Source organism: Onychostoma macrolepis, chromosome 15, assembly GCF_012432095.1.
Source record: "Onychostoma macrolepis isolate SWU-2019 chromosome 15, ASM1243209v1, whole genome shotgun sequence".
NCBI lineage: Eukaryota > Metazoa > Chordata > Actinopteri > Cypriniformes > Cyprinidae > Onychostoma > Onychostoma macrolepis.
The window spans coordinates 15,756,921-15,771,568 of NC_081169.1; the positions used below are offsets into that span (position 1 = coordinate 15,756,921).

At 38.1% G+C, this 14,648-nt stretch overlaps 1 protein-coding gene across 2 annotated transcripts in view; it reads left to right on the forward strand.

Annotated features, from left to right (window-relative positions):
• Positions 1-14,648, forward strand: part of cbl (Cbl proto-oncogene, E3 ubiquitin protein ligase) — a 33,596-nt gene that overhangs the window by 8,092 nt on the left and 10,856 nt on the right. For both annotated transcript variants that reach the window (XM_058744481.1, XM_058744480.1), the window contains exons 3-5: positions 9,363-9,509; positions 9,646-9,802; positions 13,320-13,441. In XM_058744481.1, the coding sequence (XP_058600464.1) occupies positions 9,363-9,509; positions 9,646-9,802; positions 13,320-13,441 (426 nt within the window). The remainder of the gene's footprint in view (positions 1-9,362; positions 9,510-9,645; positions 9,803-13,319; positions 13,442-14,648) is intronic.

A 14,648-nucleotide genomic window follows, 5' to 3' on the forward strand; every position in this document is an offset into this window, starting at 1 on the left:
TTGCATGTGCTCTCAATTTAGGTAGCCTGAGGTTAGGTGTGTGCCATGCAGCTGTTGTCAATTAAGCAAACAAATTTTGGATGCGCTTTCTGACAGATGTTGTATCCTGAATTATAGTAGTTGTATTATCTAACGGTGTTGTCCTGAGATGACGCATCCACACTTTCTTTGGGTCACTAAATTTGGACCGTGACTTTTCCGTACTCTTGTTTCCCTCTCCATTTAGTTTGATTATCTTTTCATCTTATCTGGATGTTACAGGTCTGCATGAAAGGAGCATTTATAGCAATAGGGAAATGCACAGCAGATAGGTGAAGTCTGATACTTGTGCATCTGCTGTGTTTATCACGTTAAGGCGTTTTACAGTTGTGTGGCATAACTGAAATTTGTCAGCTCGTGCAGAGTACAATTTCCTTTTGTTGTAGTCGCAGCTCTGTCATAAGATGAGCTGCCATTTGTTGTGGTGAAGACGTGTCGCTCATGTTCCGTATTTAAAGTCTTAACATTCTTCTACATGTTTCTTTCTGTGAATTGTTTTGAACTTCGAAAGTGTAAATGAGATGTAGCAGAAAAACTGGAATAGAACAGAGGAAACATTTCAGACTACATGCATACTGTGCCACAGGGGAGGCACCGCCCAACCGTGGGGGAACATTTCAAGTTTACTACAGTACCTAGTTTCCATTGATTTCTAGAGGGAAATTAATGGGAATTTACAGATGACCTAACATGTCAAAAAGTTTTTTCTTTTACACTGCAAATAAAAAATACTTGGGGTTTTTGTTGGTTGCATTTTTACATTTTTTTTTTGTTTGTTTTTGTTTTTTTTCCCCGTTTTGTTTTATTTTTATTTTTGTTTTCTAGTTTTTAGTTTTTGTTTGTGTACTTTTCAGCCAGTAAGTAAATCTATAGGTTTGTGGAAAAAAATTAATAAAAATAAACTTGTAGCCAATGATCTGTTCACCCATGTTTTGTGGTTTAGCTCCAATTTAAATTTAGTACGTACCTCCTACTTTTATCAGAGGAAACTCAAGTTCCATCAAACAACACAATCAAAAGATGCTATCAAACAAGTCAATTTGTTTTTTATATAGTAAGCGCCTTTGGTCCAAAGACTTAAAATATCATGCTGGAGGTGTAGCTCAAGGCTCACATCTGTGGGGTGTTAATTAAGCTTTCTTTGTATTAATCATTCATTGTTTAGCGAGTTATATGGTTCTCAAGGGATCGCAGGAACCAACAAGCCTGAAAGCAATGGAGCTGAGCAGCCAATGCTTCAGTGTCATGAACAAAGTGATAATCACGTCTAAACTTCCGTCAAAGAGATAGTTTTGTCTGTTTTTCATGAGTTAGCGCACACAGGGAGCGTTTCGGATGGAAACACTATTAACACGTCCGAGGATTGTATTGCAGCTCGAGTTACTACGTCCTGCATCTCGCTCCACACAGAGCCTAGCCGAGCCCAGCTAAGCACGTTTGAGAGCCACACACTAGCAGTGGGACACTGTATTTATTTATGGCCTACTGAACACACTGGCAGACTGAACACTAACTGATAATGCAGCTCTCATACTCTTGCTGTGTCGTTCTCCTCTTCTGTCTGAAGACATAGCAGAAAAAAAGGCATGCTTTGTCATCTCTTTCGCTTTCAAAGTTACACTTCTCTTGTTTCCTAGTCAAGGGTTATGTTAAACTGGAATTCAGTCTGTTCTAGGCATGTAATGGTATGAATTTCTTATCACGATTATAGTGACCAAAATGATCACGGTTATCAGTATTATTACGGTATTATTAAAATGTGCTGGAGATGTTCAAAAAGTACAGACGCATAAATCCCTTCACCAAGTTTTATATGTAAAAATCAGCAAACAACAAATAAAATGACTTTTTGTTTGCATAATCACTACAACAATAACGTTACCAATGATGTTCGGTTTTTAAATGACAACTTGACTGACAACAGCTTAATAGCATGTTCAAATATCTAATGTAAATGTTCAAATAAAGAAAAGGGTTAAGTCAAAATGATAATTGATTAATAAATGGTTATGTATTTTATCTGCTCCATAAATAATTCTACATAACTTATCTGAATTGTTTAAATGTGTAGAATCCACATAAGCTTGTTTTTCCTCAACCGGTCAAAATTTACAGCAGGTCATGCAAATTTGGTCCGTTTTTGGCCAGACAGAAACTGCACACAGGCTGAATGTAAATATAAGTCTCTGTAAATCCACTCTCTGACAGCAGATGGCGCTTTATACGGAAAAGCTGAATATAGCTGTTTCCCGTAAACTCCGTGGACAAAGCAGTATTGCGATATAAGAACACTTCCTTTAGGTATTATATGGAGCAAAGATGAAAACAAAATGCCATCGAATCGTTTCTGAAGACAGTAATAACCTTCAGAGGTACATTCATATAATTAATTCATTTGTATAATTCCCTCAGCACTCTTTTAAAACCTCCCAGCTTTTCTGCCGTGTTTTCACTCAAAACTATTTAAGTTACTCTGCTGCTGTGCGCACGTGAGACTATTACTGAAAACTGTGCTTTATGCTGGACAGTATTTATTTATCGTGAAATGTTCAAATCGTGTTTGAATATGGTTTCGATAATTGGTTTTGAATATGGAATGATAATTAAAAAATGAAACAGTAATTCTAACCATGGGGAATTTTATCATGATTTATCGTCAAACCGGTAATTGTTGCATCCTTAGTCTGTTCTTTAGTTCTTCCTCTAAAATACTGCTCAGGGATAGTTCACCTGAAAATGATTATTCTGTCATCATTTACTCGCCTTCGTGTCATTCCAAACTTGTTGGACCCCATTGACTCTTGCTTCAACACTCTTAAAAAATAAAGGTTTTTATGAATGTAAAAGGTTTTAAATGTCTCTTCACATATTTAGTCTGGTTTTGTTTTGGGAAATAATGGCATGCCGCATAACCTGTCCATGTTAGTGTCCGTTTCATTTGAATAGCTTCTATCGTGTGTCAGATGAGTACCTTGGAAGAGGATATATTGTTCCACCCTTTTAAAGCCTATTTATTTTGCTATCACTGTCATGCGTGATTGTATGCTTAGTTGCAGTATATTATTTGCATTTATTAAAATAGTCCTGCATCCCACCAGAGGACCGCTTCTCTGGAAGTCACCTCATATGACACATTGGATGGGAAAAGACAGCGTCAGATCACCGTGAACACAATTTGTTTGTGTGATTGTGTTTTATTTAAAGGGGTGTGTGTGTGTGTGTGTGTGTTTGCTTGGGTGTATGACTGCTGTCACCACCACTTCCTGACAGAGATCCGGTGTGAAGCCAGTTCCGGACAGTTAAATTTGTCAGAGGGTGGCTGCATTGACAAGGAAACACAGAATCCATGATCTCTTCGCATATTCTCATGAACACCGTGTTTAGACATAAATAGTGTCCAGCGGCAGAGAAAGTCACTTCCTTAGACACCTACAGGTCTAATGTTTGGGGAAATGTTAGAAGTTATGGGGAAGTTGGCTTTTGAAATGTGCATTAGTTGAGCAATGCTAGTGTAAACTAGTGCAAACTGGCCCTTGTGTTTTTTTGAGCGTGTGGATAAATGGAGGTCAGTGCTAAAGGGAGACTGAAAGGTGTGACGCTTCTGGACTGTAGACTCTTTGATAATCGGCCGTGGGCACGAGCAGACCGCTCTTGCTTCCTCCAGTTGGCTTGGCTGTTTTATCATAGAAAACAGGAAACAGGAAGGGAGCAGCCAGCTGCAGGTCAAAGGTCAGGCCAAAAGAGGAGGGAAGCTGACAAAAGCACAGTATCTAGGCAGGGCTTGGCCTACAGCAACTGCAAGGAGAGGCTGGCCAACCGAGAGATTGGGGAGGAGGCGGGGTCAGATGAATTGTTTTAATGCTGGCAAATGTGAAACCGCAATCATTAAGCACTATGGCTGTGTCCGAATTCCCATACTGAAATGCATGAACCTTGACCATTGATAAAGTAGGTTTCCTGGACATAAAGACTGATCTGTTCACTGATGACTTTTACCCAGGTGTTGTTTTTTTAATCACAATTTAGTCATATACATATAATGCAGTGCCAAAGAAATGTTGTGACCTACTACAGGCATAATTTTTTACAGCTAATCAATTAATTTACATTTTATCCACTGGAATTTTTTCAGAAAACTGTATTTTCAATGATTTGTTAGCTGAATAATCAATACTGTTCATAAATCCCATCTATAACTGTACATCTATAATAGTAATGTTTCATTGTTGTTTATATCAAATGAAATAATGCACATATTTTACTTTATTTCTTTTTTTTTTTTTTTTACTATAGATGTATTTTTATTTTACTTTATTTTATTTTTAACTGCTCTGAAAGGCCTGCTGTGTACTAGAAATGCATGCATATTTGAACAATAATAATAATAATAATATTAAGCTTCATTTTTGTTTACATCATATTAAATATGGCATCCAGCCTGGCTTATTTTATTTTTTGTTTTGCTCCAAAAGGCCTACTTTGTAGTAGAAATGCGTGCGTATTTGAACACACAATTGATTTATTTGTTTTAATAATACATCAAATTAAACATGGCATCCAGCCTGGCTAATTTTATTTAGCTTTATTTTATTTTTAACAACTCCTCAAGGTCTTGTGGGGTAGCTAGGTGTCCACTGGCTGTACATTTTTCAGCAGACGCAGAGTGTCATTCGGATAATTGGATTTTTGACTCATTTGATTTATTTCTAGAAGCATTCTGTGCAGTAGAAATACATGCATATTATTTTTACATAGGATGTGTTGGTTTTCCCTTTCTGATGTGAATTAGCCAATTCAAAGACGTGATTGTTTGTCAGCAGGAGGGCTTGAGTTATTGTTCTGAAGAGTGACGCCTCTGACTCTGGGATTAGTTGAGTGTGGCTCTCAAGCGCCGTCCTCGTACGACAGCTTTAGTGAGTGATTGAGCGAGCTCTGCTGCATGAGCCTGGGCTTTCTGTGCATCTGTGCCCTACTTAGTTTGAATCTCCTGCCGAAAGCCTCTCTTCTCCCTTATGGTTTAAATCTACGTAAATATACGGAGTCGAACGTGTCCTGTATCTCCTTCATGCTTCACTTTATTCACTTGTGAGTGTCACTCTTTCAAGCATGCACGTGCTCGCAAACATTTTTGGTTGAAAGTGCCACTCTCTATTACACCAAAGGCCTGTAGCCTCACCACACAAATGTCATCGCCAAAGTCCTCTTATGTGTCCTCCTTGGAGAGAGGAAACATGGCACAGCTGGCTTCCCCAGAAGGCACATTGGCACCCTTCTGCCACAAACAACAACTGTTCCCAGAGCCATAGATAAAGTAGTATGTAAACGCAAGCTATGAAGCCAGTGGGAATTTAAAGTGTTGCAGTACATCAAATTAAATATGGCATTGACCCTGTCTATTTATTTATTATTTAATAGCAAAGTGTTTACAGGTTGTACATTGTGCTATCCGAACTTGATGTACATGATAAAATTCATGCATATTTGAATGCTGCATTTTGTTTTATTACCTTTAATAGTAATGAAATAGTATTTTAAATGTATTTTATTATTATTAAGAAGACCACCAACAACTGTTTTATTATTATTATTAGTAGTAGTAGTATTCAGTAGGGTTGTTCTGATTCCGATACTAGTATCGGAAATTCCACCGATACCACAAAAAATTCTGGCATCGGTATCGGCGAGTGCTTGAACCCATGTACCGATCCGATACCATTCTTAAACAAGACCTATAGTTATGCAGGCTAGCTTTGCTTAATGCTGCAAATCAGAAATCAATTCTTCTTCGCTGCTCAGAATGCAAACACAGGAAGTTGTGCTGTGTTGCCACAAGCAACCACTATTTAGAGCAGCGAAGAATAAATACAAACGTGGTAGCACATTGCCAGTAAATCACTCGCATATATGCGACTATATCTTCACCCTGGGCGACTAAATGGTATATAATATTAGCCACTGGCTAATAAATGCTCAGATTTTACTCTCCAGTGTGTGAGTTGGAGGCTATGTATAAGTTTAGCACAGATATATTGTCACTCTCCGAACACTCTGAGCGCTTCAGAGTTTCACTCTCCGTCAAGCGATCTATTTTTCAGATCATCTGAATGAATGTGCAGCGCACCTGTATTTGACGCACCGTAAGCTCTAGTGTGAAGCGCACGACTCGCCGTCGCTTTGCTTTTTTCCTCACGCAAAGAGAGAGTGAGAGAGAGTCTTACATGTAGCGCGTCAATTCTGCATGGTATGTAAATTATATTCTTTGTTGTATTTTCCTGTCAAAATAACGGAGTTCCTTTTGGAATTCTTCAGCTTTTAAGAACGACAATCTCATTGGCTGGCGCTCACCTATAATTGTCCCTGGTTTGATTTCAACAAATCAGTTCAAGCGAACGCAGACAACATGATTAATATTCATGAATCCAGCAGCTCGTTAATCCTTAGTGCGTTTCATGTTGTTCTTAGTAGAATTCATAGTATGATTATTATCTTATCAGTATTATTGATAGTTTTCCCCCCATATTTTACAGAAACACTGAATGACCAAAAAATCACCACCACCAGTTCCGTTAAAATGACTGTATTCATTAAAGTTATATCATTAAATAATACTCAATTATCATAATATATTTATAATGCTTGACTGACTGATGTTAAGAGTGAACTTTTAGATATTTAAATAGATGTGCCATTTTCCAAACATTATATATTATATTTTTTTGTTTACTGGCCAGACTATATCTATATCTATCTATCTATCTCTATATCTATCTCTATACATATATACCTCTATATCTATCTCTATATATATACATATATACAGAGCATATGGTGAAACACACCATAAAATAATTGTATCAATTCATACAGGTCTAGTAGTACATACAGCTGTATTACCAGATACACACCCAGGTATCGGATCAGTACTCGGTATCGGCCGATACCCTGAGCCTAGGTATCGGAATCGGTATCGGGAAGGGAAAAAGGGTATCGGAACATCTCTAGTATTCAGTTTTGGAAGTAAAACTTTCTCATAATCTATCGTTTCATTTTTATTGAATTTTTATTTTTTTAAGCTTGAATTTTATTATCAGTGCATTTTGTTTGGGGCACTTTATGACCAGTGGAAACGTATAAAATGCAACACATTAGTCGAAGAAGAAACTTTTTTTTCAGCGCTAATCCAAAGACCCCTTCACAAAGAAGAGTTATTGCTTATGAGAGAAACAGAAACTTTTTTTCTTTTTTTGTGCAAGCAGTTCATCTCATTTGCTTGCTCTCATTTCTTGTAGTTACACTCCACTCTTGCATTTTTATTTTTTGTTACACCCCTTTTCTCACTTTTTTTTTCGTTGTAGTCCAAGGACTCAGTTTTTGGAGGCAGCTGTGGCGCTGCCACACTCAGACTCTCTCTTGTGCATGTCAATTCCCCAGGCTGGAGCGCTTGTACAATCCCCCACTGTGCTGCCCTGTAAATCATGGCTTTCTTTCCACTTCCTCCCCCTGCCGTGCAGCACGACCTTCCCTGCTCTCGCCTGCCTGCCTTGAGCTCATGTGCCCAGAGTCGGTGGAATCATAAAAATGCAGCAGGCATTCAGTCCTTGCTGATACGAGCTCCCTCACTGTGCCCAGCGACCACAGAAATACCCAATCACCACCAAGCTCGACTCCAACATCTGCTGATGTTTTCACATTTCTTTGCTGATTTTGGAGAAATAACTTCTATTATTGCTCTTGATGAGACAACTCATATTTCATGTTCAGATTTAAACATGGCATATCATGAAAATCTGACTTTTTCTGTGTTTAAGTGCCATAATCAGGTCCCCGGTGCATCTACCAACCCAGAAAATGAACAACCCAGTAAAAAAATTTTGGTAAGCCTTTCTCTGCAAGCTTGTGAAAAAAAACTAACCACTCAAACTTTGTTCCCCCGTGACATAGAAAGGAGATCTTATTGTAATATTACTGCCCCTTAATCTGTAAGTTTCCACCCACGGTGCCACCATTATGTTTTCGCAAGCAACAACAGTGTACCAGTTCAAACGCCATGGTAAAGGCTTGAGCAAAGCATGCTAACTGTTCTGTCTTTGCCTCAGAGGAGACGAGAGCAGTGGATTTATTGATTTATTTATTGTATATTACGCAGCTGCCACACAGATCTAATATAATGTAATTTTTTTCCCAGCTGTTTACCTTCACAGACATAACCGACAGTTTTTTATTTGATTTTTTTTTTTAACTCTTGTTTTTAACAAACTTGTCTTATTGCGCTTAAACTGTCAAATATACACATGAAAGAGAACTTAGTTTCGTACTCACGTGCTGTGTAACAGCCACTTTCTGTGTGTGTGTGCTTTGGATGTGTGCGCTTAGAAAACTATATATCAGAAGTTTAAACTGATTTCAGTGCAGTAGTCATGATAATCAAAACCGAACAGATGTTTTTTGGCAGAGAACCTATCTGATGTACAAGCTCTAAAGACACAGCCCTATAGAAACAGAGCGACACGCATCATAATCTGAAAACCACGCCCACCGGGGGGGGAAACAATCCAATACTGTCCATTGACTTTGTATTGCGGGAAGCTGCCTCCTTGTCATTTCTGACTTATAACAAAAAACAGAACAATGTCTATAAGCTGCTATGTGACAAGGTGTACAGTAAACAAGCTAAGAAACCCAGAACTACGTTTTTATAAGATGTTGATCCAAAAAACGAGTGTTTAAGGACACACATAGTTGTAGATGTTTGGTGTTTGGTAAAGAGTTTTTGGCTCAAGATCTGCATTTAAAGTCACACCAGAGGTGTTCTGCTTGGATTAGGACTTAGCTTTCTGCAGACCAGTCAAGTTCTCCCACACTGACTAAATCAATCATTTCTTTTTGAACCTGTATTATGCACATGTATTATGCAAACAAAAACGTATATTTTGGATGCGATTAATCGCGATTAATCATTTGACAGCACTAAAAAATACTGAAGAATGTCTCTTTTTTTTTTTTTTTGATGCGTTATCAGATGATACAGTAAAAGTTGTTTCCATGTTCTAGTGGTTGGTTTTCAAGTCACTTTTTATTTTATTTTTTTATTTAAATGATTTGAATTAAAAAAGGTAGTGGAGATCTGTTGGAAGTTGTATTTTCAAACTTTGAAGCGATTTTAATACAATACATTTACATTTAGAGACCATTTTGATATATCGTGTTCCATTCAATTTCTTTATTTGGTCTTAAAATGTCTTGTAATTAAATTACAGAGACTGTTTTATAGATTTATCAGACCACTCAATGAAAATAAAACTCTTCTTTTTCCTCTATTTCAGACGGAACCTGACGAAATTGTCGCTGATATTCAGTCACATGCTCGCCGAGCTCAAAGCTATCTTTCCCAACGGCCTGTTTCAAGGGGATAACTTCAGAATCACCAAAGCGGATGCCGCAGAGTTCTGGAGAAGATCGTTCGGGGACAAGTGAGATGCTTAATGTGTTCTTTGTTCTCGTAACAGATTAACATGCCACATTTTCATGGAAAAACAAAAGAACAAGCTTAAGGAACAGAAAACAGTCTGATTTGTATAACATAACCTGAGTTTCTCTTTATTGCAGGACCATCGTGCCTTGGAAGGTGTTCCGGCAGGCCCTGCATGAGTTTCACCCCATCAGCTCGGGCCTGGAGGCCATGGCTCTCAAATCCACCATCGACCTCACCTGCAATGACTACATCTCCGTCTTTGAGTTCGACATCTTCACCAGGCTTTTCCAGGTGCGTCATTCAGTCACTCCATCACTTCCTCCAAGCACAGACTAGCTCTATTGTGCCTGAGCTCGGTGTAGAGGAAGGTCTGACAATGACTATTGTTGTGTGGCCGTTTGCTGTGGGTATGGAGGCGCTGTTTGAGTGTGCGTGTCAGTGCTGATGCTTCAGTTCTCATGGCATAAAGCCAGCCTGAATACAGGCCTCTTATCGCCTTTTGTAGCTCAAACAGGCTTGTCTGCACTCCTCCGAGCACACGATTTCCTGAGAGTAGGGGGCGAGAGATGATTTGTAAGTGCCTCAGCTTTAGAAGAGAGCTGTTTGACCTATTTTAATGACAACTGCTGCTAACCTCTCTGGGATTTTTATATATTTTTTGCCCTAATTATATACCCTTTGAGAGCAACAATGCAGAACAGAGATGTTTGAGGTTTTTCTGTTCTTCTACTTGATTTGTGTGTACACGCACTTATTTATTCTGGAACCACATAATTAGTGGTATTTGCTAGAGCAAGATTACGATTACTATTGCTCATACTTGGGGTTGGGGATTTGAACCAACCTCAAGTATTTAGCTAGTCGATGGATGATAACCAAAGTTAACATCAGAATCGAAATCTGAATCCAAATTGAAAGTGTGTAAATTGAATCAAATAGAGAAAAGTGTATATCCAACCCTTCTGTGCTACAAACATAAGTCATACTTCAATCATGCTATTATACTTAGTTTCCACCTGTCATAACAATAGCAAATACATAACATGTCAAAACCACTCTGAATACATGAGTGTTCAAAAGTATTGGGGTGTTAAGTTTTTTTGGGGGGGGGGTTAAAAGTCTCTAATGCTCATGGATGCTGCGTTTGTTCAAAAATACAGTAAAAACTGTAATATTGTAAAATATTATTACAATTATTTGACAATTATTTAATATTTAAAATGTAATGTATTCCTGTGGTGGCAAATGGTCATTACTCTAGTCTTCAGTGCCACATTATCCTTCAGAAATCATTCTAGTATGCTGATTTGCTGCTCAAGAAACATTTTTTTATCAATTTTGAAAACCTTTGGGCTACTTTATCTTTTTTTGGAAACCGTGATACATTTTTTCTGGTTTCTTTGAAGAATAGTGTTCAAAACAAGTCTTTACTGTCCCTTTGATCACTTGAACGCTTTCTTGCCGAATAAAATAATTCATTTTCTTTCCCAAAAAATCTAGCTGACCCTAATCTTTGAATGGTAGTGTACCTCTCTCTCTGTTCTCTGCATTGCAACGCTCTGGCAACCATCCACAACACCCTCTCATCCTGATGACGAGTTTTGCCACTCGTGTCGTTTTCAGAAAATGTAAAAATCTAGTCATATTGATTTTTCCATGGAACAGTTGACTATTGAGATTAGAATATGAATCTATAATATAGCAGCTGTTGAATGCATCATCTGACGGCTGCTTAGCAGTGCAGTGCTGTCTATGAAATGAGCTCGTTATTCAGAGTGCTCTAGCACACATCACAGCGGTCCAGAGCTTTCTCGTTCCCCTCTCTTCTCAATAGGCCATAATCACATCTATCCTCTAATTAGCCTTCCTTCACATCAGGGTTAATTTGGGAAAAAAGGGGGCCAATATCATTTTTTTTGACTGATGCAGCTATAATCAAATGCGGCCTTTTTGATACATCTAATAATCGAGCTAACATTGACAGCATGTCGTAATTCAAGTCGGTATGTTGGTCTGTTAGAACGGCCGTGGCACGGCTGGCCTTGTGCCCATTCTAGTTGCAGTATAGAGCGCTTGTGCTGCACCCTACCTCAGCTTCATTCATGCAGCCAGAAATAGACCGGCTGTTTACAGAGAGCCCGCAAAGCTCTTTGACGAAGCTCCACGTAGCAAGGTCACGCTTCTCATCAGCATCTGAATGAACCCGCCCCGCTTGAGAGCCAGTCATAGGCTTTTTTTACTCCTTCGATTCAGCAGCCTTTTGTCTGTGAGTGGACTTTTGTGAGACGGATACCTCAATATGAAAACCGGTTTTGTTTTGTGTGTTTGCTCAGTGTACACAAGCATGATTAGGCTTCCTGGGTTAGGGTAGTAAATACTAAAGATTTCTAATAATGATAATATGTAATCTGAGAGGGGAAAAGGTCGGTTGGTTGACCCATATTTGCTCTGCAGCTATTTGACATGAGTGTCAGGGGGCATTTTGGCTGATGCACAACTGTGTGAATGCAGCCCGCTCTGAAGTGACGGAAACTACTTCACAGAAACTGTGCCGGAGCAACTACTTAACCTTTCGTGTCTACAAACAAACATGGTGCATCGTTGTCTTTGTTTAGTCTAATTAATACTTTTGTTTAGCAAGGATGCATTAAAATGATCAAAATGAATGTGACTCTAAAGATATTTGTAACATTGCATTACAGAAGATTTCTATTTTAAATAAAAGCGGTTCTTTTGAACATTACTTTTAATCAAATAAATGCAGCCTTGATGAGATTTCTTTCAAAAACAAATCTTACTGAACTACAGAGTATGTAAGATGACTTTGATGTAACGGTTAAAACTGATTTAAATTTCAAATATATAAATAAAATTATATTAGATTCATCGCAGTCATTAGAACTGTGGTGTATGTCGACTGAATGCATACTGAATTGCATGCTTCCAGTGTAGTCGGTCTGTGTTTATAACTTTCAATTTGAGCTCTGTGATTCTTAGTCCAGCTGATAAAATGGCTTTCAAAGAAAAAACACGTCCCATTTTTATAGGCTGGGAAGTGAGTTTTTGCTCTGACATCTTTAGACAGAGAAATTTGCGTAAAGGCAAGCTGTTGATCAGTGTCAAACCACTTTTTAAAAAAAGGAACCAGGCAAATTCTCAGAAGTGTTTGTCAGTGAGAGGAAGTGCCAGTTTTGCCTGAGGAAGATGCCATGAGCACATGGACAAAGTCATTTTAAAAGTACTTCTTAAATAATACTGTCACCCTAAACTAGAATGGTATCTGCTCATTTGATGCAGCCTATAGATTATATCAAATGAGCACGTTTTTCTCAGAAGTACTTTTAAAGGACTTAATTCATGTGTGATATATATATATATACTGGCCATTTGTCTCTATTGATAAACTGTGTCTGTGAACAACAGTCCTGTGGTTTTGGAAAAGGAAATAAGATTGACGTGCGTTTTAAATTTGTCAGTATATGTCACTAGGTGTGGCTTCACATTGCCTGTTTTACTAATTGGACTGACATTAAGTGATGTTTATATACAGAGATCTGAGTTAATTTGGTTCGGTGGTGTCACTGGCATACAGAGTGACTCACCACTCCATCCACAACACACTCCGTCTCTCTGACTCAGACTCTCTCCATCTCTTAAATGGGTATAAGAGGTCATCACATAAGGGACTACGAGTGTCTTTGCTGTCAGATGTAATCTGTATATACATGCCACTACATTCACAGTGTGAATGGTGTTTGGGAGAAAAAAAAACTATGCATGTTATTTTTCTTTTTCTTTTTTAATATAGCCATGGTCATCACTGCTAAGAAACTGGAACAGCCTGGCAGTGACTCATCCGGGCTACATGGCCTTTCTCACCTATGATGAAGTCAAAGCTCGTCTGCAAAAATTCATCCACAAGCCCGGCAGGTAATGCAAACACTGCACACGTCACTGTTAAAGGAATAGTTCACGCAAAAATAAAAATTCACCTAGTCATTTGTATAATGACTCATGTCATTCCAATTGTAAATTAGTATTTTTCTTCAAAATAACAAAAAATCTATGATTTGATTTTTATTTAATTTATTTTTTATTATGAATATTTTCTTACATTTTTATTATTATTTTGTTATATTTTCTAGTCATGATCAATTACTTTTTTTCATCAAAACAACACAAACATCATTTTATTTTTTATTTATTAAGTCATTGGATTTGGGACAACAAGAGGGGAATGATGGCAGAATTAAATTTTTGTGTCAGCTATCTATTTATTCCCAGTACACAAGGATCTTGGTGTCTTGGGCTTCGGCCATTCACGCAAGTCTTTTTTAATTCAGATGTGTTCATGGCATCAGCCTTGTCACAGCAGCATTATCTGCGACTCTTACATAAACAGTGACAGGACTTACATGGGACAATGCATCATTAGTTGCTTGAATCCCCACTCTGAGTGGCCCGAAGGACAGCATGGTACCTCCCATCAATAGATGTATTGTAAAAGTACCGTGATGTCACAAGTGCTCTCAATTCAAAGAAAAGCAATCATATGACCACCTAGGGCTGGGCGGTATATCGAGTTTGTTCGATATATCGGTATGTTCTTTATAAGCAATACGGTATGAAGCAATACCGTTAATATAGATATACAGTAGTTTGATACGAGCGCATCTGAAAAAATTTCTAGGGAGGACACAGACTGAACTGCTGTGGAGAAAGTGCATAATACAATTTGTTCTAAACATGTGACAAGCGTTATATGAAGGGCTTTAAAAAAAACTTGTACGATATAGTAGCCTATAGTTTATCGTTTCAGTTTAAAGCTGCTCTGACAGAAAGGCTGCGTGTGCCGCTGACAGAGATGCTACTCGTGCTGTTTAATGTGTTTGAGTTGTGCTGTTTTCCTTAATGCATAACTTACGTTTCACAGGTATATTCTCCATCTGTAAATGTTAAAGCCATGGAAATATTTCCATTTTGCTGTCAGAAGTGCATGAGCTTTTGCTTTGCGATTCTCCGCTAAATTTCAGACTTCATTTGAAGTGAGCTCAATGAAATAGGAGCGTAATAACTCTGACTAAAATATACATTTTGCTGAAATATTTGTAGTTGGACAATAAATGTGACGCATGTA